The sequence below is a fragment of the Nicotiana tomentosiformis genome, chromosome 3 (assembly GCF_000390325.3).
Source record: "Nicotiana tomentosiformis chromosome 3, ASM39032v3, whole genome shotgun sequence".
NCBI lineage: Eukaryota > Viridiplantae > Streptophyta > Magnoliopsida > Solanales > Solanaceae > Nicotiana > Nicotiana tomentosiformis.
In genome coordinates this window covers 97,133,012-97,157,252 of record NC_090814.1, presented here as the reverse complement: position 1 = coordinate 97,157,252, position 24,241 = coordinate 97,133,012, and the positions used below count along the sequence as shown (strand labels likewise).

Below are 24,241 nucleotides of genomic sequence, written 5' to 3'. Positions count from 1 at the left end.
GGGCTACATCACTTCAAATTTGAATAAGCACTCGCTCGATTATAGAGGCTACGAAATCCAGAATTTGATTAAATTGATTAAATTGATTAAATATTTGTAAAAACATTTATAAGGCATGTATAAAGTCTTCACAAAACAGAAGCAAGTCGGCAAAGTTGTCTATATACACAGTCGTCTACTTGATTGATTACAAACGTAAAAACTAAGGACTAAGCTTCCTGGTCATCCTCAGGAGTGGTTTTTTCTTCTCCATCGGGCTCCCCCCGTTCTCGGATCCGCTCTTTCTACCATCATCATCATCGCCATTAGAAGCCAAGGCTTCAGCTTCAGCTTCGAGCTCTTTAGCCTTTTTTATCTCTCCAGCAAGGTCGAAAACCTCGAGCGTGTATCTCCTCGAGGGTCTCCCTTCGAGACCAATACTTAGCAAGTTCGGCAACCCAATGTGCTCGAGTATCGGTAGTATCCGCCGCCTCTCGTGCCTCCATCTGAGCAACCTCGGCATCAGCTCGATACACGGCAATGGACTTGTCCGCCATGACTTTCGACGACTCAACCTCTGCCTTGGCTTCAGCAAGCCATGTTTCAAGCTCCTCGATCCTCTTAGCCTGAGCCGAACCCTTTTGCTTGACGCTTCGAAGCTGAACATCGGCCGATAATAATTTGGCCAAGATGGTTTCTTTTTCCGCAGCCACGCGGTCGATAGTCTTCTTCCACCGATTACATTCAGCCTTGGTTTGATCGACTTCTTCCTGAAGTAACCCGATCTTTTTAACCTTTTGCTGCAATTGAGATAATGAAGGGTTAACTTCCACAGTTGAGTCAAACACATACTCTAATAGAACGAGGCTTACCTGCTTATCTAGTTCGGCCTCTTCTTCACGAGACTTAGCCAAATCTGCTTGAAGGTCCTTTATAGCCTCGTCCTTTTGGCTGCAAATAAGCCGTAGGGCATCTCTCTCCCCCGAGACCTTCTGAAGCTCGACCTCGCACTGGCTGAGGTCGACTCGAAACCTACTAATGGCATGTACAGTAGGGAAAGAACACAAGTCAAGTTTGGAAAAGAACGAAGAAACCAAGTACAGTAAAATCATTACCCAAGAAATGACATATTGGGCCTCTTCTAGGAGAAAGGAAGCATCACCAATGGCGGAGGCATCATCGACTCCAGTAAAGCAATCCCGAAAAGGGTCCCCTACACTAGAGCCTCCGCCCATATCGGGGGTCTTCAATTCTCGAGCCTCCTTTAACGCCTCCTCAGAAAAGGTTGGAAGAGAAGTCAAATGACCCACTGTCATGGTCCCAGAGAATCGCTCGGGATGCTCTGATCGAGACTCGGGGTACCGAAACCAACCCCGACCGGTACCGTCTCCATCGGCTCAGAAGCTCTGGCGACCTCGATAGCTTTCTCAGATCGGATCACCAACGCCGAGGCACCATCTTTTTCTTCTTCTTCTCTCAGTTGTTGGACCGAGTCCATCGAAAGAGCGATTGCCTTCCTCCTCACCCTTCGAGTTTTGGGCTTGGTGTCCTCTGACCGAGAGACAGCTTTTCGCTTCTTATCTTTCCCCGGTTCCGGGACCGGGGACTTGGTTCCTTTTTCACCACTCGAAGGCCTCAAAACGACATCCTTGGTTACACCTGCATGAAAGAAAATCGGTGACTAATGGAGCATAAAGAATATTTCGAAGAACACGAGAAGTAACCCTTACCATGATTCTTGGCCTCCCATCTACCTTTTACCAAATCACACCAAACGCGTTCGGCATAAGAGGAAGTCGAGGCTAACTTCCGAACCCAATCCTCAAGGTCGGGTACCGCTTGTGGCATCCAAGGGGCAACTGTATATCGGAGAAAGACATCATATAAAATCGAAAAAAGATACGAAAAGCAACGTCTTATGAAAACCACTTACGGTCAAAATTCCATTCCTCGGGGAACGATATCTTCTCTTCCGGAATGAGGTCACAGGCCCTTACCCGGATATAAGGGCCCATCCAACCCCGATCGTTGTCTTCGTCGATGCTCTGCATCAAAGCCTTCAATGCCCGACAATGAAGCCTGATTAGTCCTAGAAAGATTTGAGGCCGATACAGTCGTATGAGGTGATTCAGGGAAAATTTCAGCCCCCCGGCCTTGTTGGAGAAGAAGCGAAGTAAGGTTACTATAGGCCATAGAGAGGGATGAATTTGACCAAGGGTGACCTGATATCTTTTACAAAAATCGATGATCACCGGGTCGACGGGACCCAACGTGAAGGGGTAAGTGTAAACACTTAAAAACCCCTCCACATGGGTGATGACGCTCTTTTCGGGGGAGGGAATTTGCAACACAACCTCGGAACCCCAGTTGCAGTCTTTCCTCACAGCCTCGAGATGACCCTCCATTATCGAGCACATGTACATCGACACATGCTCACATCGACCCGGAAACAGATGAAGGATTCTCAACCTTAAAATCGATCTTCAGAGTACACGGGGCGGGAACATACTCATAGGTAGGCGGCTCCACCGGCGCCTTGTCGCCGAACGGCCGTGAAGAAGAAGCTTTCTCCTTTTGAGGTACAATTTTCGAAGTTTTGGCCATTGATATGAGAGAAAGAAAGGCAAAGGAAGATGAAAAGTTGATGTAGATGGTTTTGCAAGCGGCGAAATAGAGAGAAAGGGTAAGAAAATTTGGAAGAGTGAAAGATGTAAAAGTGGTAAATGTTAGATGGAAGGGTTATTTATAGGCTTGCATCGTGACGGTTCAATATTAGAGGTGGCCGACCACCGTCTGACGTGTATTAAATACCTTGAAAAGACTAAATCGATGGGACAACTATCACATACGTCATGATCGAGCCTTGTGAAAACGTCAGCTTATAACCCGATCGAACCGTCGAATATCATATCGATTCTCACCACATCCTTCCTGAGAAACGAGGGGACTATCTGTATACGGTCGAAATAGATTTCGGCCTTCCTACGTTCGATCGAGTTCGAACGGTAAGCAACCAGAGTGTGATTTTGGGATGAGTTCCGAAGGCAGTACAAACGAGCCTCGAGTCCGAAGGCTGATAGAGGAGTTGGCTCGATACTTTTATCGAGCCCGTGACCAAATCGATCCGCAAGGCATTGCTTCAAGGTCAGAAATGCGCTACGCCCACCCCGGAGGTCGAACTCAAGCCAAAACCGAGGGCTCGACCCAATAACGAGCTCGAGCCAGTGTCGAGCTCACAGACAAGAGCCGTTACAACCGCACTAAGAGAGAGAATCTTGGCGAAAATCGAGGAAGAGACAATTCATCATGGGTCCTCCACTATATGCTTTATTTTATTATAAATAAAGTAGGATCCTTCTATTATAAAAGGGGGAATCCTTGTAAGCATACGGACACCGAGAATACACTGTAACAAAAGATCACTTCTCATATTGAAAGATATCTCTTCATGCTTATTTTATTTTACCTTATTCATTCTTTTGCTCACTATTCCCATTCTCATAGCCAAGAATACATATATTTCTATTTCTCTATACGATTTGTATCAAATTGTATCACATATCCTTAGAACAATACACAAATTTAACGTTATCTGATTTTTCGGGTAAACAGATAGGAAAACAAACTTGTGAATGAAGACTAAAAGTAAGCTCGTCGGCCAGAGAGTTTCTCATTATGCTTTCTTGTGAATTAATAACACCAGATAGCAAAATAATAGTATAAAAATTGTACCGTAGTTATAAAAACAACTTACTATTTTCCTACTTTGATGAGAATAATTTTCAAGAGAAATATAAATTTGTGGATGTTGAAGTTAAAATTGGAGACTAGCCAGTGAAGTTGGCGTTTGTAAGTGTTTTTTGTATGGGGAACTATAATATTTGTTTTTTTTTTTTGTTTTTATAAAAATGAAAGATGGAAGATGAATTAATCGGTTATGGTGGTGAGGTGGTGAAAAATAAGGATGGAGAAGAGAAGTATTTGGGGGAGGGGGTAAAATGGGGTTGGGCTGCCAGGCCACATGGGATGATGTTAGCCACGGTGGAGGGGATTAACGGTCAAAGGACAATTTTGAACCTTTTTTGTAACGTTAGGGGCGTTAGACCGATAGTATAACGAATGGTAAAATTAATTCTTTTTGAATAGTAAAGAGATATATTTGACCCTTCACCGAAAGAAAAATAACAGAAACTTAACCAGCTAGTGCTCAAATAGAAAATCCCCAAAATAAGAAAGTTAATACAAGAAAATTTAAAAAGAAATACAGGAAAATGCGGAAATAAAGATAGTGAAAGTAGTTACTCCCTCTGTTTTATTTTACTTGTCACGAGAGTAAAAGTAATTGGTCCAATATATATTATTTTAGAGAATTAAGATAGAATCAATTATCTTTTTTACCTTTACCCTTATTCTAACAAATGTGAACAGAGATTAATGCGGTGGAATGAAAAGTAGTATTAAATGGAGATCAAAGAATAAATAAGTATAATTTAGTCAAATTTTCCTTATATATTTAATACTTTCTTAAAGGGGCGTATAAAAAAGAAAACATGACAAGTAATATTGACCGGAGGGAGTATGACTGAATTATTGAAGTTTCCCTCAGTTGTTATTTGATCTATTTATGTAGGATGATTAATTGCAAATAACTTTTGTTCTAGTTACATAGCCTACTCTATGGCTCGCAACATTGTGGAAGTCTCCCTTACTTTTTTCTTGATTTGTTTACGTATAATGATTAATTGCAAAAAGCATTTTGGTAATTTGTATTTTAAGTTTTTAACTGCCTAAACTCTCTCCTACGATTGTGAAGTTATTGAAGCCCCCCTCACTCTTTTTCTAGATTGATTTAAGTACAATAATTAATATGTTTAGATTACGTACAATGATATTGTGAAACCACCTATGCTTTAGTTTACATACGCCTCCCCAATGGCTGGCGAAATTATATAATCTTTCCCACATTTATTTCTTGCAACAGACTTAATCTAGTCAGATAAACTAAAGGATTTGCTCTTAAAGATGACCAAAAATTTTCTCCATTCTTTTTTGCTAGACAGAAACATTATTTTTGAGGGTCAAAACATATATTGATGCACAGCATTTGTAAATAAAGAAGTTTTTAGTTTTTGAAAAGCACAAGGGAGGCTTGTTTAGGGCATGATTTTACCGCATTGTAAGATTTTATTTAAGTAATTTTAGGATCAGGATCATATTTGGCTCTTGCTCACCTTATTAGAAGGTTAGTGGAACTATACAGAGAGAGGAAGAAGAATCTGTACATGGTGTTTATTGACCTAGAGAAAGCATATGACAAGGTTCCTAGAGAAATTCTCTGGAGATGCCTGGAGGCAAAGGGTATGTCGGTTCCCTACATTATGGCAATTAAGGACATGTATGATGGGGCTAAAACTCGGGTTAGGACAGTAGGAGGCGACTCTGAGCATTTTCCTGTTGTAATGGGGCTACACCAAGGTTCTGCGCTCAGTCCGTTCTTATTCGCCCTAATGATGGACGCGTTAACACACAATATTCAAGGGGATGTGCCATGGTGCATGCTATTCGCCGATGACATAGTTCTGATTGATGAGTCGCGAGCCGGTGTTAACGAGAGGCTGGAGGTTTGGAGACGGGCTCTTGAGTCTAAGGGTTTCAAGCTGAGCAGGACGAAGACGGAATACCTGGAGTGTAAGTTCAGCGCTGAGCCAGGGGAAGTAGGCGTGGATGTGAGGCTTGATTCGCAGGTCATCCCGAGTAGAGGCAGCTTCAAGTACCTTGGTTCGGTTATCCAGGGGGAGGGGAGATCGACGAGGATGTCACACACCGTATTGGGGTAGGATGGATGAAGTGGAGGTTAGCATCTGGAGTCCTGTGTGACAAGAGAGTGCCACCGATACTCAAAGGTAAGTTTTATAAAGCGGTGGTTAGACCAGCCATGATGTATGGGGCTGAATGTTGGCCTGTTAAGAACTCACATATCCAGAAGCTGAAAGTAGCAGAAATGAGGATGTTGCGGTGGATGTGCGGGCACACTAAGATAGATAAGATTAGGAATGATGATATTCGGGAGAAGGTGCATGTGGCTCCCATTGATGACAAGATGCGGGAAGCGAGGCTTAGATGGTTCGGACATGTTCAGAGGAGAAGCCTAGATGCTCTGGTACGGAGGTATGAGAAGCTGGTTACGGAGGGCACGAGAAGAGGTAGAGGGCGGCCTAAGAAGTATTGGGGAGATGTGATCAGACAGGATATGGCGAGGCTCCAGATTTCCGAGGACATGACACTTGATAGGAAGATGTGGAGGTCGAGTATTAGGGTTGTAGGTTAGGAGGTAGTTGAGTCATGCCTTACTTCGTAACATGGTGGGACTAGCCATGTAGGTTTTTTTTTTCTAAGATAACTAGTGGGAATGTTTTGGCTTACTATTTCTCTTTTCAGTGCAAGTCCTATTTACTAGCTATCGCTTTTGCTTTACATCTTTCTTCTAGATTTCATGAGGTTCCTATTACTAATATTGTCTCCCTTTACTTTGCATCTTTCTTCTGGATTTCATTGTGTTCCTATTTATCCTATGATTGTTGTTGTAATACTAATATTGTCTCCCTTTTTGTCCCTTTTGTCTTTTTGTTTTTTTGAGCCGAGGGTCTTTCGGAAACAATCTCTCTACTCCTTCGGGGTAGGGGTAAGGTCTGCATACACACTACCCTCCCAAACCCCATTAGTGGGATTTTACTGGGTTGTTGTTGTTGTTGTTGTTGTTGCTCATAGGGATCCTTCATCCTTGTTTTTTTTGGTAACATTGGAAACCCGCAATCGCTATAATGTCTATCAGAGCCTGCCCTTCGGGTGAGCACTCTGGGATAAGCACTTTATGCGCACTGGGTAAACCTCCCTTGTATAATAGCCTGCAAACCAAACAGGGATGTAAACATCCTTGTTATTAGTGAAAAGCATCTTCAGAATAAGCCGTAAATACCAACTACTAATATGCAATCTTGTATCTTTCTTCTGCTGACGTATTAAGTCCAGAAACGTGAGATTTAATTTGTAACCAGTTGCAAATGTGTTTTCCTATTGCACGTCTTTTCTTTTGGCTCTAATGGTGACGTACTATTTTTAAAATAGCTAGAGAATTAACTTGGCTCAGTATAATATCCACCTGCTTCCTTTATGCAAAAGTCGTAGTAACATTATTTATCGACTCATAGCTGACACTGTTGGCTTTCCAAATGAGTTTTTTTTTTTTAATAACCGTAATGTTTGGACCAGCTTGCGCTCACCTCGACCAATCGTACCAACTTAGTTCACTTTTATCAATGGGTACGTTCCCAGTTTACTCTCTGCTTATATTCTAGATATCGCCTCACAAATATGGAAAGCTTAAGTACTGCCTGGAACTTATTTACTTGCTTGGACATTGCAAAAACTAAGCTTATTATGTCCAGTAAGATATGTAAGATGTACAACACCACATCTGACTTACCTGGCTATTACAGATTAGGCGCCGGGACAGAGAGTTCATCTAACATTCCAGACTGTGCCTAAAATCTGATGAATATCAGGGATAAATGTAGTAAGGATTAACTAATACATATATCAGACTGATAGTATATCACTAGATAGTACCATGATATATGATCCCAACCATTGTGGAGGTCGATCTGCATACATACTTGTTCCAGAAAAAACATGCAAAACTGAAGCAAATTCAAAGTCCTTAAATCTTTTACTGAATCCATTAAACCAATGACGCAAATAATTACAATGAATATCATCAATGTACAAAGCTCAAGAGCTAAGAATGTGAGAATAAAACTAATGCGATAACCACTAAACTAATGTCAGAGTTCACCTTTTGAGTATTACAAGCTGGAGATCTGATCGGAACCTATATCTGACCAAAAAGTTGAGTCCCTGCAGTGGGATGAAAATGACTCCGCCAACCCAATAGCATCTTGTACCCTAAGCCTAGTACCTTGTTGCCCTACCACTACAGATGCAACCTTAGCTGCTACGGAACCCATGGTTTTCAAATCAGACACATCCCTCAATATTCCGTACAAAATACCTGATGCATAAGCATCCCCTGCACCACAAGTATCTACGGGCACACAAGGAGATGGAGGAATATAGATAGCTTCCCCTTTCACACCAATGTAAGAACCTTTAGGCCCATCTGTGACGGAAACTAAAGGGACGAAATGGCTCAGGTACCTTGTAGCAGAAAGGGGACTTTCTTTTGATGAAAAATGACAGAAAGCTCTTGCTTCTTCGCTGTTAGCAAATACTATATCTGCATAATTTGCCATTATTTCCCTGGCGAAAAATGTGGCAAACAATATGGATAAACAACACTGGAATAGTAGAAGAAACAAAATTCATTTTCACTATGTACATATCTAAACAACAAATATTGGTCTTCCGACTCAAGGTTTTATGACAATTTAAGTGAACTGATAGCCACTAGTAAACTTCAAATTAGCATGATCAATATAGTCATGTGCAAGATCTACCATGAATCTGCATGAACTTCTCTTTCCACATCGCGGATCCAAAGACTGACCAAAACCCAGTTTTCCAAGCTTTTTTTTCTCTTTCCTTATACTTTTGCTTTTATTAGAGTGGGGCTTTTGTTGGTGGGGGACGGGGGAGGGGTATTCTAAGTTTTATTACAAAAGCAAGATAGAGATAAGGTTTTACCAGTAATCATCGTAATGTCTCTCGATACAGGACACATCTGATGCTGTGATGGCAATTAATGATCCCCACTTGCGGGCTTCTTCGCAGACTTTCGAAATTGTTCTGACTGTATCAGGAAGCTCAAACAAGTATCCTTCCACGACCAATATATTTGTTTTAGTAATTGCATCAGCCAAGCATGGGTCAAAGTTTATCCTTGATGAAGTACCCTGATTAACAGGAACAGAAAAAAGTGAAAAACTCATGCTGCAGAAGGGAGACTCACTAAAACAAGATGTTAAAAGCAAAACACATGATGCAATTGAACCAGTGGGCAACACTTCCTTCTGGAAGGGGGGAGGTTGTGTTTTTAATTGTTTAAAATAAATTTGTCAGGTACGTGAAATATAAAGAGATGGTCTATCTTGTTTGTGTAAGGTCCATGATTCTATCCTGTTCATATGAGGCCCATAAGACTGTAGCATGGCAGAGCAAAAGGTAGCAAAAACAGATGGTCTTTGTTGACTTGCAGTAAGAGAAAGGCATCCAAGTCTTTGCTGAGCGACAATAACCTACAATTTATCCCACCAAGGAGAAAGACCACAATTGGAGGGAAGAGAAGTTTCTATTTATCTGCTCTACTCCATTAAAAGAAAGAGTGGTTATTCGTCGAGAAATTATTGTCCCGATAATGTTACAAAGGGAGGTTTTTGTCTTTTTGACCCTTATACCCTATGAGAAGACATTATTGAGTTGTTTAAGCAACTTCAGTAGTTGTTTAAACAATTGATTAAGTTGCTTAAACAATTGACTGAGTTGCTTAAACAACTGAACTCCAGTAGTTGTTTCAGCAACTGTTTCAGCTTTAACCCACTAAGGGGTATAAATGTCATGAATAGGAGTTCTTGACATTTTCTCGACAAAGTTTATCGACAAAACTCATTTTCCTAAAATACATTCCTTTCTCTGGCACCTCTAATTTGTTTTTTTTTTTCATAGGAAGTACTAAACTAGCTCAGAGTCCTATAAAAGTTTGCTAAATATTGGTTAAAGTGATTTACTTACATATCATAGTATTAGCCAAAATAGCAAAGTCTAGGGTTCTTCCTGAGGTAAAATATTATAAGATACAGGTCAAAAAAAAAAAAACACAAAAGGAAAAAGATTCTACGCTTGGATCATGAACTGTTTCGCTCAAACCATGACCATCAGCTCTCAGCACTAATTGAGCATACTGCATCTAAATACCGATATGTTAGAGATAAGGTGACAGGTTTGGAACTATGGCACGTATAATATAGGATTTACAATATGTCTGGGATGGGATCACTCTAATCCACTCAGCACCAAGCCAACTGTCATTCCTATGCAGAAAATGACATGAGCGAGTTACTACAGCACATTTACCAACCTGGTACGCTAACATGGTTCGCTGAGCATCCGGAGTTGTGAGGACTATCACAGTTCCCGTTGTCCCATCCTTTACTGGTGCTGACAAAAAATTCACATTTGCTCGTCGAAGTTTGGATCTGTATGTAAAGTGAAGTACTCAGATTTAAAAAAAAAAAAAAAAAAAAATCCACTGGGCACTGCACAACAAACTCTCCTAAGTTCTCAATTTAGATGTGGAATAATTTAGTATTTCTCTTATATAACTCACGAGACTGGAGATTCGTTCAAAATTCTAAGCCTACATAATACCAAAAGACTCTGTGTTCCTTCAGCTACTGAAGTCTCAGAGGCACGTACAGCTTGTAATTCATATTTTTTACAATAGTCTTGCTCTCCATTTTTAAAAATTATCTCTTGCTCCCTCATGCATACCATTAGAAGTTAATATGCGGGTCCAACGCACCTATTTACATCAACAGTAACAACCTGCAGGAACCGTACAGTCCAAACAGACAGCAGCATCCACCAAAAAAAAAAAAAAAAGGAGGTCAGAAGAATAGCCTAGTGGTAAGGCCCCTCCTCCCCCAGCCATAGGATCAGGAATTGGAGTCATCAATGGAGAAAGTAGGAAAAGCAGCTATTAAGCTCCTAGATAGGGAGTTCAAAGGGTAGGCTTTGGAGAGACGCGAGAGAGCAGCAACTGTAACAGTCACCAAACCCCTAGGGCAAAAATGGGATAAAGGCTAAAAGAGTTAACCTGTACCTGTAAAATCCACCCAGCGGATCACTTCCGATACTACCTGCCATGCCTACATTCAAAGCAGGACCAGCTATTGGCTGACCACCAAGCCTGGCCAAGGCAACCAGACTATTAGAAAGTGATCCACCGGCAGCGGCCTTGTAGCTGCATCCGTCCATCGCACGCAGAACTTTACCCCTTTCCTCATGATTGATGACCTTTCTTGTACACTTCTCTAATCCAAGCCTCTCCAGAAATTCATCATCAACCATGCCAGAAAAATCAACCTATATAAGTCGCCAAAGAACATCATTACGTGAAAGAAGCTGGTACTAGAACAAAGATTTATTTGCCTATTGTATCAACATCTTGAAACTCTGGAAGGAGCAATGATAACCAAAATAAAGTTGATGCCAATTAGGCCACTGTAGTGCCATACAGCCATCCATGAAAGAGAAGATTTGAGATAACAATAAGAAGCCAAAGGATTATAAGCAAATCTCATCTATTCTCAAATTTAAATAAATCTACAGTGTTTTTGGGTAGTTATCAACAACAACAACAACTAAGTGAATGCAAAAGATTTTCTGTAAGGGGTAAAAAGCATAATGATCCTTCAATATCCTTTTTTTAATGACCGAGAAATCCATCTGGAGCCAACCGTTAGGACCAACCACAGCCTACTAAACTCGAGAATAATGAGTCCGCTCCTCTACCCTTCTCCACTTAAATACCAGACTTAGTTCACTTGGGGCAGGGCTCGAGCCGATGAACTGAGTCACAAGTCTCTCAACCATTGCCAATTGAGCAAAGCCCTGGAGACCCATAGGAATCTAAATACCAACTTGTTTTTCCTGATTCTTTACCAAAAAAAGTAATACCAACATAGTGTGATTTTAATCAATATTCCCATTATTTAGCAACAATGGTTTGTCAAAAAGGGATTAAAGAACAGCTCTTTTTAATGTATAAATATAGAGCAACATGCATTCTAATAGCTAGGCATCCTCTAAACATTCCTACTGACATTTACTAAGTTATGTGAAAAGGGTGTAAGAGCATTTACCATAGCTTGGCCAAGGCCTAATACATCCCATTTTTGGGGAAGAGCAGAGCTGGAAAGATTAACATCTTCCTCATCAACAATCAAGACTTGGTCTTCATCGTCAGTCTCAGCCCCTTGTTCATCATTTTCACTCGACACAATCTCCGAGCTTTCCCCATCAGAATTTCCAGACGAAGCGGAAGAGTTAGAGGAAGACGCAAAAGCCCTCGGAACCACATAATTGGCAGTCGACATAGAACAATACGAAGAAAGGAAAGAACACGAGCTGGAACCGAAAATTGTAGCGTTAGAGGTAACATGGCTGAAATTAGAATGGTTCCTTAAAAGGGAAAGTAAAGTGGACGGCGAAGATGTAGTAGAGATAAAAGAGGGAATATTTCTGGTAAGTGTGGAAGATGAAGAAGTTGAAGATAAGGAGAGGAGAGAGAAAGACATCCTATTTTAATTTCTATTTTTGGGTGAGTTGAGGAATAGAAATAACTGAAAACCGCTATTTCTGGTTTATTAGTACGAGGATTGAGGAGAAGAACGAAGCTCCATTCAAATCTTAATGCTCGCCGTGTTCTCCGCAGGGAACAGAGCACCTGCGTTTACGTTTTTGGCTGCGCTCAGAACCTCAGGTTCCGGTCACCTATGGACGTGTATCGCTCCTTTATCATCAACTAGCTAGCCGACTATTCTTTTCTTTTTTGAGACCTCAAAGTTTATTTTTATAACGCTTACCTCTCTTGTCATTTGAGATATTGCAGTTGCGCTCTTCAATTTATCTTTTTTATTTATTTTTATTTTCATTGTAATTAAACTGATTTCAAGGAATAAAATATTTATGATATTTCAATATTTCATAGTTACCCTTTCTAACGTTCACTTTTGTACATAGATAATATTTTGATATATTTGTGATAAAAGAAATTTAAATAAGTAGTTATTGTACAAATTCGTCCATATTTCAACTTCAGCTTGAAATAAAAAATTTAAAATTTGAAAAACTTGTTAGAAATGTATTTCAAGCGAAATAATTATTTTTGATCTCTTTTTTTTTAAACACAACTTAACTTTCAAATATTTTTTTTATCTCCACCTTCAAATACTCTCGATTTTCTTTCAAATTTCAATCATATACAATTAATCATTAAATTGAAGATGCTAAAAAGGAATATGTTAAATCCCATATAAACACGAGTCTAGAGCTTAATTGTTACTGTGTTAACAAAATCTTACTTTATCTAAGAAAATATATTTCGAATATTTCCACTAAAAGAATTAAAAGGAAAACTCATTCAAATATTATTAAATCAGCCGAAAAAATAAACATAGACAACTCAAAAAATAATTAAGAATAATTTTATATACCTCCTCATGTTTTACTTCATAACATTATTTTTTTCTGTGATTTCGAATATTATTTCTTCTTTGCAACAATACGTTGAACCTACTCATGTTTAATTCGAAAAAAATTATAATTTGGATAATTGTAACAGGTTAAAGTTTAACGGATCTTTGGGCTAAAAATGAAAATGTTATTTTGGCCAAAATTGAGAATTTCAGAACATTCGGAGGCCTTCCAGAAGGCCCATAGAACTTTCACGTCCGATTAAAGAGTTGATCAGAATTCTGCAGTAACAACTGTACAAGCATGGAAATGGCGGAAAAAGCAGGAAAAAGAGGAGTGAATCAGAGCATAGAGAAGGTGTGCAAAAGATGCAAACAGGCATACACTCCGCCTTCTAACAACCCAAATTCATGCCGTTTTCATCCTTCTTTTTTTGTCTGTCGCCGTCATGACGATCAGAAAAGGTATCTTACCTTTCTTTTTGTTTTGTTTATGTAATTCTTTTAATCGTTCTATTAATAAAGTCGTTGTTTCAAAGTGATCAGATTCATGCTCGCTCTTATATATCAGTAGGGTATCATTTAAACAACCAATTGATCAATCAACTACGTGTCATTTCCAGATTAGCTGGTGAATTCGTCCGCTCTATTTGTATCAATATCATGCTAATACGGAATAAATTTATCTTTTAGGGCAAATTAAGGGCCAGTTGTGCTTGTGATATCACAATTACATCTTCGCTTTCTTCTAATTGCATACTTTATTTCAGCTGTCAAGCAATGAGAATAAAATTAAGGAGCAACTGGGTTATTATGAGGCTAAAGTGCTAAATTGGAATTGGTTTCTGTTTATCAGTAGCTTTAGTATATCAGTTTTACAACATTATCAACTGGTGAAATGCTTAGCCTGGTTAAATTGTTTTAGACATGATCAAAGGGGTAATGTAAGCTTGTATCCAGAGATTATAGAACTCTAGCATTGTCCAGTTACTTCTTCGTAGGAACACAAAAGTAATTCAGTTTTCAGTGCACCCAGCTGAAAGAAAAATGTGTTCTTTCACATTCTCTTAGACCAAAGTGTTGCAAAAAACTCGCACTCAAAGGTTCATTTGCAGTTTTGTTTATTATATGGATCAGGTACTAGAGTGAATATTCTGCATAGCTTTGTATCATTGAGCTAAATTTTGTGCCAAAATAACATGAGTCAAGTTAATTTACCTCTTTAGTAAGGTAGCTTTAACATTTATTGCCAAAGAATTGAATCCTTATACTGCCAGTATTTAGCTGTGATGATTTTAAATTTATAGAAAAGAAGTAAAGAACTATTAGGGGGTTGAGAAAAATGTGGATTACAGATGCTAAAAATTATTTCAGATACTTTTATTTTACAATTATAAATGAATCAGGAGTAAACGTCAAGAAACGCATCGCTGTAGCTTGTGAGCTCGTGTAGATCTGATTGGTTTTTCATTGTTTGGTACTAGTGACCTATTATCTACAGACCCATCTTTTATACTTCTTAGCCTTGAGCCCTTGACCTTATCATATTGTTATATGTTAATTGTATAGTTGGTGATGTTAGTTAACTGTAATTGAGTAGAGTTAGTTGTGTAGTTAGTGGCCAGCTCAGCATTAGCTGTATCCACACATGTATATACTCGGTGTAGTAATGAGAAAGGGGTCAGATTTTCACTTTCCAATTTCTACTTTTATCTCTCACAAACTCTCTCTCATAGAATCCTCTAGAAGGACTCCATTGGAGCTCTAGATCGAGCTTCAAGCTCATCCTCAATGTCAGATTTAACATGGTATCAAAGCAAGGGACGCTCATGCTCTACTATCCGTCATCGTCTCCATCAATTTTCCCCATTTTTTCCTTCCCATAATTCTGCTTTTCTGGTCTAATCGATTTTTTCTATCTTTTTGCCCTAATTTCTTCAAATCGCAAATTGACAGTCTATTCTTCAAATTTCTACTGGAATTAGTGTGTAACTCAACAAAATCTTACACTCATGGCCATATTAGATCAGGAAGACACATCTGCTGGTGTCGCCGCTGCGACAAACTTTGGAATAGATCCAAGCGATCCTCTTTATGTACATCCGTCAGATAATCCTGGAGCGATGCTCGTCTCGGTTCCTTTTAGTGGAATTGGAAATAGGTCTTGGAGACGCAGTGTTATGCGTGGTCTGTCCGTCAAAAATAAGCTTGGGTTTATAAGTGGAGAATGTAAACCACCAGAGCCTCAATCTCAGAGATTCCGACAATGGGAGCGATGTGACAATATGTTAACATCTTGGATTCTAAATTCACTCTCTAAAGACATCGCGGACAGTGTGGAATATGCTAATAATGCTGTTGAGTTGTGGAGAGAATTGGAGGATCGATATGAGCAGACTAATGGTGCTAAGGCTATACCAGATCCAAAAGGAGATAAACGACTTGTCTCAAGGTGTGCTTGATATTACAGGTTATTATACTAAGCTGAAGAAGCTGTGGGAAGAACTAAATACTTTGAGCAAAAAGACTCATTGCAGTTGTATCTGTACGTGTGGTGCCAAGGAGAATATGCACAAGGCCGAGCAGGACAGAAGATTGATACAATTTCTTATGGGACTTAATGAAGTCTACACTGTCGTACGTGGAAGCATTCTCATGATGAATCCGCTACCAAATCTTGCACAAGCCTTCTCAGTACTCATTCAGGATGAGAAACAGAGAGAGATCAAGCCAAATAATCAAATGCTATTTGAGTCTGCTTCCCTAAGTGTCAACACATCAAAACCTAGTTCTTACAGAACAAATTATGCTGTCAATAACAGTTCAACTGGAGGCAATAGGCCCCGTCCATTTTGTGACTACTGCAAGAAGCTAGGACATACTAAGGACAAATGCTACAAGTTACACGGGTACCCTCAGAACTTTGGAAATTCACACATTCAGAATCCAAATAGAGGACAGAACATGAACCAAGCTGAAAGGTTCAGCAAAGGAAGGAGAAGATGGAAATGAGGTCGGGCAAGTCAACCTCTCTAAGGAACAGTATGGATAGATCCTAAACTTGCTGCAACATTTTCAAATTGGAACATGAGGAGAAAGCTCCAGTTGCACAAACTATGTCAATGGTGCTGTGAACTTTGCAGGTATAATAGTATGCACTTCCTCTATTGATTTTAGCAAATTGTCCTGTGAGTGCTTCAAAAACAAGGCAGACTCTTGGATATTAGATTCAGGAGCATCTAATCACATGACCTTCAATATGTCCTTATTAACCAACATTGTAACCTTACCATATCCCTTATTGGTAGTTCTTCCAAACGGATATAAGGTAAGAGTAACACAAATTGGAAGTGTGACATTGTTTCCTAAGATCATTTTGCATAAGGTTATGTACATACCTTCCTTCAAATACAACCTCATATCAATTCATTCATTAACTAGTTCAACTTCTCATAGCATAGTTGCCTTTACTGATAACATTTGTATTCTGTAGGCCCCTTCAATGAAGAGGCCTCTGGAAATTGGTAAAGTCAGTGATGGACTCTATCTCCTCTGCCCAAGGTGTCTCAGGAACAACCATTCAGAATCAATTGTAAATAGTTCAATTGCTAGTTCTGTTTCTTCCAATTGTTGCACACACAACTCACACTGTTTTCATCATTCCACTGTAAATAGCTCATTGTCTAGGGATAATTGCACATCTCATTCAGCTGTAAATACATGTTCCCCAAATAATAAAGTGCAACTCCCCATTGTGAATAGTATCAATCCTTCCTTTCCTTCAAGTAATGACATAAATGTGTTGTGGCATAACAGACTGGGTCATGTGCCCTTTATCAAGATGAAGGGAATATCCAGTATTCTAGCATCTTTCTCACCAAAACAACCATTTACCTGCTCTCTCTGTCCAATGGCAAGACAGGGGAGATTACCATTTCCAAAACAATCCACTAATTCTACCAAGATCTTCCAACTTCTTCATGTTGATCTCTGGGGTCCTTACCATACGCCAACTTATGACAATTTCAGATATTTCATCACCATGGTGGATGATTACACAAGATCCACCTGGACTCACCTACTAACCAACAAAAGTAATGCCCTACAAGTCATCAATAACTTTGTGTCGATGATTGAAAACCAATTCAATAACACTATCCAATATATAAGGTCAGACAATGGCCTAAAGTTTAATAATACAGAAGCAAATCAGTTCTTCCTTTCTAAAGGGATTATCCACCAAAAGACATGTCCTTATACACCACAACAAAATGGCATAGTGGAAAGAAAGCATAGGTACCTATTGGAAACACCCAGAGCCCTCTTATTCCAGTCAAAATTACCTCTAAGATATTGGGGTGGATGTATCCTATGTGCAACCTATATAATAAATAGACTGCCTTCTTCTCACTTCAAGGGCAAGTCACCATATGAACTATTACATAACAGAAAATCTACCTACTCTCACATGAGGAGTTTTGGGTGCTTGTGCTATCCTACAGTACCCAAGGTCCACAGAGATAAATTTGAATCTAGAACCACACCACATGTTTTTATTGGATACCCCTTTGGGGTAAAGGGATACAAAGTGCTCAGTCTGGCCACCAGGAAAACACACGTATCTAGAGATGTAATTTTCAATGAAAATATCTTCCCTTTTAGTATGTCTAAGGATACTGCTTCATTTCCCTATGTCCTTCAATCTATTCCTTCAATCTATTCCTTTCATTGATCATATGTCTAGTGAGAATGAGCAAAGTCAAACTAGTGAGTCAAATGATCAAGGGGTTTCAAATGTCACACATCCAGATTTGTCATCTGATCCTTCATCCCTTTCCCCCAATAACATAGATTCACTTGATTCACATACTCCAGAAGATCCACAAAATGACTCACCAGTAAGATATGTAGGGAATACCTCACCTGAACATGTCTTGGCACCAAGGCAATCTCATAGAACACACAAAGTTCCCACGTATTTGAGGGATTATGTTCACAAACTACCCCAGCTGAAACCAAATGCCAAAAACACCAATGCATCTCTTTCTGTTAATGCCTTATCCTCTCCTCACATTCACATATCTACTGAGAATCTAAATCAGGATAATCAGTGCCCTGTGAGAAGCACTTACAGTGACAAAGAGCCTAACTCATATGAGGAAGCAGCTATGTATCCTGCCTGGCAAGCAGCAATGACACAAGAGTTTGAGGCATTGCATGTCAACAACACTTGGGAGCTAGTACCATTACCAGTTGAGAAACAAGCCATAGGGTGTAAATGGGTGTATAAAGTGAAGTATAAGGCAGATGGAAGTGTAGAAAGGTTCAAGGCCAGGTTAGTGGTAAAGGGGTATACCCAGCAAGCTGGAATTGATTACACAGAAACATTCAGTCCTGTGGTGAAAATTACAACAGTAAGAGCTCTCATAGCTGCAGCAGTCAAGAAAGGCTGGGATATATTTCAGCTAGATATGAACAATGCCTTTCTTCACGGAGACCTCCATGAAGAGGTGTATATGGAAGTGCCACAAGGTTTGGTAGTAGACAATGGACATCTAGTATGCGAACTCAAGAAGTCCTTGTATGGCCTCAAACAGGCAAGCAGATAGTGGTATGCAAAATTGAGTGAAGCATTGTGCTGTAAGGGATATACCCACTCTATGTATGATTATTCACTTTTCTACAAGAAGACAACTGAATCAACAATATATGTGGCAGTATATGTAGATGATGTAATACTGACAGGAACAAACAAGGAGGAGATAGAGGAACTGAAGGCATTCCTACATGAAAGTTTCAAGATTAAAGACTTGGGTAAGCTCCACTATTTTCTGGGGCTGGAAATATTCTATAAAGCTGATGGAGTTGTAATTTCACAAAGAAAGTTTGTGCTTGATTTGCTAAAAGAGTACAACTGCATAGATTATAGTAGCCTAGCCTCTCCACTCGATCCAACAGTGAAGTTGAAAGCTAAAGAGGGGACTACATTAACTGATCCCACCTATTACAGAAAGCTGGTTGGGAAATTAAACTTTCTCACCAACACAAGAATAGACATAGCCTACAATGTACAACATCTTAGCCAATTCATGCAAGATCCAAGAGAACCCCACTTGAAAGCAGCCTTTCACCTGCTTAGATACTTGAAGGGTGACCCCTCCATGGGAATATTCATGTCACATGATCCAAACTATAATGTTAGAGCCTATTGTGATTCTGATTGGGCTGCTTGCCCAGACTCAAGGAAATCAGTGAGTGGTTACTTAATTCTATTAGGGAACGGTCCTATATGTTGGAAATCTAAGAAACAAGAGACCATTTCATTGTCATCAGCAGAGGCAGAGTACAGGGCACTCAGAAAAGTAGTAGGGGAATTGGTGTGGCTGTGCAGATTACTTGAAGAGCTCAATGTGTCCTTTGGTAAACCAGTAGAAGTCTTTTGTGCTAGCCAATCAACTCTACATATAGCAAGAAATCATGTGTTTCATGAGCGGACAAAACACATAGAAGTGGATTGTCACTTTGTCAGAAGCAAGCTACAAGAGGGACTTATCTCACTTCAGCATGTAGCAACAGACAATCAGTTGGCTGATGTCCTTACCAAGGTTCTAACAGGAGTGAAGCACTCAGCAATTTTGAGCAAGTTGGCAGTGTACACAACACCTCCAACTTGAGGGGGGTGTTAAGACTTGTATAATTATATTGTTATATGTTAATTGTATAGTTGGTGATGTTAGTTAACTGTAATTGAGTAGAGATAGTTGTGTAGTTAGTGGCCAGCTCAGCTATCCACACATGTATATACTCGGTGTAGTAATGAGAAAGGGGTCAGATTTTCACTTTCCAATTTCTACTTTTATCTCTCACAAACTCTCTCTCATAGAATCCTCTAGAAGGACTCCATTGGAGCGCTAGATCGAGCTTCAAGCTCATCCTCAATGTCAGATTTAACAAATCTCTTCATGTTTGTATCTGTTCCCCCTCCCACTACTGGAGGAACCTCCACCAAAAGATCTTTGTTAGTTCTTAGAAGACATGACTTATAGCAATCTTTATGTATTTAAGTGTCATTGCAATGCTTAGGATGAATAAGAATGGATTTCACAGAACTCCCAAAGTGACCACTTTAAGTACCATTTTGAGTGGCCACTTTTAAGTACTTCCATTGCAACTATTCCTTTTTACCAAAATTTCACATTCAATTCCATTTGTTGGTACCACTGTCTATCATCTAGATGAACTTCCCTTTTTTTGACAACTACCCTCTTTTTTTTATAACCATGGTATAAGCATCATGTGACCTTAATTTTTCTTCTGTAGGAAACATCTATCATTTTGCTGCAGCCTGCTAAATATATAGTCTACAGAAACAAGCTTTGGAGCAACTTAACATATTGAGTTAAATAAAGAAGGAAGCTTGACGTGAAAGAATAAAAGCAACTGTTTCAATAAATTTATCCGTTAAGAGACTTATAATGAAAGAAGCTAAATTCTAAAATAGTCACAGATAAACCTGTAAAGGCGTAAACTATGCTTATCCTATATGGCAGCATTTAAACCTTTTGTTTTGGCTTCATCCAACAGCTTCTGTAAATTTCATTATAAAATAGTACTTTCACGGCCATAGAGTAATAATATCTCTTCAGGTTGGAAAGGCCCCAGATTTTCATTTTCCTGGTGGCTGCTATCACCTTCCAATCAACTCATCTTAGGTGCCCCAACGTTTTCATCTTCCCAGTGGCTGCTCATAGTAAAGCAATGCTCACAGTAAAGCAACTCTCTTCATTCATTAAGTATTACTAGTGAAAAATTCCTCTCATACACAATTATGGAAGTAGTATATTTTGCTTGGAAAGACATCTAAACTTTATTGTAGGGGTGGCAAATTAAACTCAGACCCATCCAACCCGCCCAAGATTTAATGGGTTTGGGCATAATATACTTTACCGATGGGCTAGCCCAAAGCAACCCATCAAACAAATAGTTGCCCAAACTGAGCCGTGAATTAGCCCATTAGTGACCCGTGTAAAAAAAGGACCTGGGGCTGGGAAAGGTGTTTCTCTGGAGAGCATGTGAAACTAGAGCACATGTCCATTGAGTGGGCCCAGCTTCAAGTTTTAACTATTAGTACTACAAGTTTTAACTATTAGTACTATGTGCTTTGGTGGATGTGTCTGGGTGCACATTCACTTTTCAGTTCTTTCTAGGTACTCAGGTAATTTATCCACTACAACATTTTAGCATAAGATCTATCAATATAAACTCATAAAAAGCACCTTCTTACAATAATTGTGTCTAATTTTTTAATTAAATCAATTTAAATGTGGATCATATAATCAATTTAAGTAATTGTAATAAGAATCTGAGGTTCTACTAGTACATTAGTAATATGTGTAGATGTTTCATAGTAATTACTGGATTTCATAAGCTTGAATTGGTAATTTGTTATTTTTTGCGTTTGTCAGTTTATGTCTTTAAATTATCACTTTTTTAATATATATATACACATTCTTGGTTTAAATTCGTAAGTTATGATGTATATGCTTAGCATATGTAGATCGGTTAGTAGGAGTCAAAATAAGGTTTCTTATCTTCATATTAAGTGAGCACTTTGAAGCACTAGTAACATTTTTGCAAATCAATATCAAATAATGATCCCTAACTTCTTGAGAAACAAATAAGTACCACTGCATATGTATTTACAGTTTTTTGTCATACTTTTTACCAAATTAATGTAATTAAGGATCTTATAAAGTGTATTATTTTAGTCAATTTAAGTAATCTGAACAATGACTAATTCAAAAGTGTCTTTGAAAAAATACTCAAGAGTTGGGTCAAGTTAGGCGGGTTGGTTGTAACCTATTGTTTAGCCCATTTTGATTCAACTCATCTTATCCCAAGTAAGCTTTGGATAGGATTGGACAATGACCCATTTCTTGCTTCAGCCCATTTTGACCTGCCCAAACTCAGCCCAGACCATCCATTTGCCACCCCTAATAATTATACTAGCTTGATGCTTCTCATACGAATGCTGGTTATATACCTGCAGTTGACAAAGCCTTGAACAAGAAGTGCACATATAATGAAATGCTTTTCTCTGAAGAGCATAGCAATTCCGATTTCAAGATTATCAAATCTAGAGTGTCACGGAAGTGGAGATGAGTCTAATAACCTAAATAGTTGATTTATGTGCTCGACTGTTGGATGAACTTGTAAACATTTTTATTCAAAACATGCTTGGTTTGTGCATGGGACTTGTAATTGTCATCGGCAAGTTGGGTTCAGCATAATAGTTTAGACATGAATGCTTCAGTGAAGTTATAGTTTTGCCATTTCTGCAGCAGAATTTGCCTTTATGTCGTGGGAGTATATCTTTTTACTTTGTTCTAGAAACTTGAGCATGTCCATGATCTCACCTGTAGATAAAGCTGCTGAAGTCTTCACAGCAAACTACTTGACACTGCATCTCGCTTTATACCATTTTTCATTGTAAAAATTTAAAACGGAAAAGCAAAAAGACCTTCGATCAGGATACTCATACTGCACAGGAATAATATGCAGTCAGCTTACATTGATATCTACCCCGGGGGTTGCGGAATGCTCCTGGAAAATTTCACTTAGTGTAATCGTTGCGGAAATAATGAGAAAACATAATTGAAAAGGAGAAGATGAGTATGAGATGACTTTCGTTCTGCCACCATCTATATTGTGGAACAGTAAATTAGCTGTTTAAGTATTTGTTAACAAGTAAAGTTGTATATTTCTTTTCTCTATGGGAATGGTATTTCTAAGTTTACTTTGGTAATCTGATCATATATCATGCAATATTTTTGTGAAGGACAGTCTCTGCCTTTTTTTTCTTTGTAGGTATTATGAACTAGGACCAGATGATCCTCCTTATGCTGCCAAATTTTATGATTGCTGCGGAGCAGAAGATCCTGAAGCAAGTGGTTGTACCACCAGTTTCCATGTTTCATATGATGATGAGTAGGAAGATTCTCATGGTTTGCTATGTGACCTTTCTGTAAAGTAGAAACTGTACAAAGACAATCTGCATTTCTGAACCTGAAATGAGTTTTGCCCTTTCATCTGAAATGAACAATCTTCGCATTGTCTACGTATCCTATACAGAGAAATGATGGTTGACGGTTGTCACCTATATGTTTTTGATTTTGAGGACCAGGTGATGCTCGGCCTTAGTAATAATCGAAAAGATACAGTACTAACTTTAACCAATATCTTCTTGGTTTAACAAAAATGCCAAATCATATCACCACTTGATATGATAAAGAAGTTAGTTAAATGTTGGTTTCAAACAAAGGAAATGTAATATGGTTGTTGACAACTATAATGAAATAAGCATAATATGATGGATCTAGTTTTTGAACTTTTTATATTGTTTAATTGAATCTAATTGTAGTAAGTTCCTTGTTGGGTAGCAGGTGAATGAGCCAGCTCATTAGAGATTCTACTGCACAAAATAGTTATAGTAATAGCTCAGTTTGATCTTGTCACAAGTTGCATAGCTGGATGTGCAGCCAACTACACACAACATTCTCAAATTTGCTGGTCCAGCCATGAATTGTCCTTCAAAACCAAGTTAAAAGACATTCAAATCTGCTTATCCTCCTTTTCATTAAATGTAGTTGACAATTCCCTTGTGGGCGTGGTCACCTATTTACACAAAATAAAATTTTGATCCATCATATATCTAATTTAGTTTGCAGGAGTAAATAATTTTTAGTACAAAAGATTTGAATGGCGACAGCATGATCAATAGGTTTTGAGAAGGATAACATGCGTCCCACCAATTGCGAGAGACAGTGAAAGGCTATTTGTGGCGTGGTACACCTTGTCTTAGTCTGTCCCCACGTTTTAGCTTTACCTTTTCTTCTCTAGTTTATTTTATGGTCAGTGATTGCTGACTCTCGAATCTCTTTAAGATTTTTTTATTGATAAAAGGTTATGTCCATTACTTGTACGTACTTTAATTATACTATTGATTATTATCTTTCATCAATATAGGTATCGCAAGCCAGTCTATTAAGATTTAG

At 38.9% G+C, this 24,241-nt stretch overlaps 2 protein-coding genes across 3 annotated transcripts; one reads left to right on the top strand and one right to left on the bottom strand.

The window, feature by feature from the left end:
- Positions 1–7,677: 7,677 nt before the first annotated feature.
- LOC104113319 (uncharacterized) lies at positions 7,678–12,540 on the bottom strand. 2 transcript variants are annotated; one of them, XM_009623441.4, is made up of 5 exons: positions 11,856–12,540; positions 10,814–11,076; positions 10,070–10,187; positions 8,680–8,888; positions 7,678–8,295 (listed from the first exon to the last, which is right to left on the bottom strand). In XM_009623441.4, exons 1-5 carry the CDS (start codon positions 12,288–12,290, stop codon positions 7,842–7,844), a joined length of 1,479 nt encoding a protein of 492 aa, XP_009621736.1. In that variant the 5' UTR covers positions 12,291–12,540; the 3' UTR covers positions 7,678–7,841. The 2 variants fall into 2 exon arrangements, with proteins under 2 accessions (XP_009621736.1, XP_009621737.1); XM_009623442.4 differs by having other exon boundaries at positions 8,124–8,333; positions 11,856–12,473.
- An 835-nt stretch (positions 12,541–13,375) lies between these two features.
- LOC104113318 (uncharacterized) lies at positions 13,376–23,308 on the top strand. Its single transcript, XM_009623440.4, has 2 exons — positions 13,376–13,652; positions 23,055–23,308. The coding sequence occupies exons 1-2, from the start codon at positions 13,492–13,494 to the stop codon at positions 23,176–23,178; spliced, it is 285 nt and encodes a 94-aa protein (XP_009621735.1). The 5' UTR covers positions 13,376–13,491; the 3' UTR covers positions 23,179–23,308.
- The last annotated feature ends 933 nt before the right edge of the window (positions 23,309–24,241 follow it).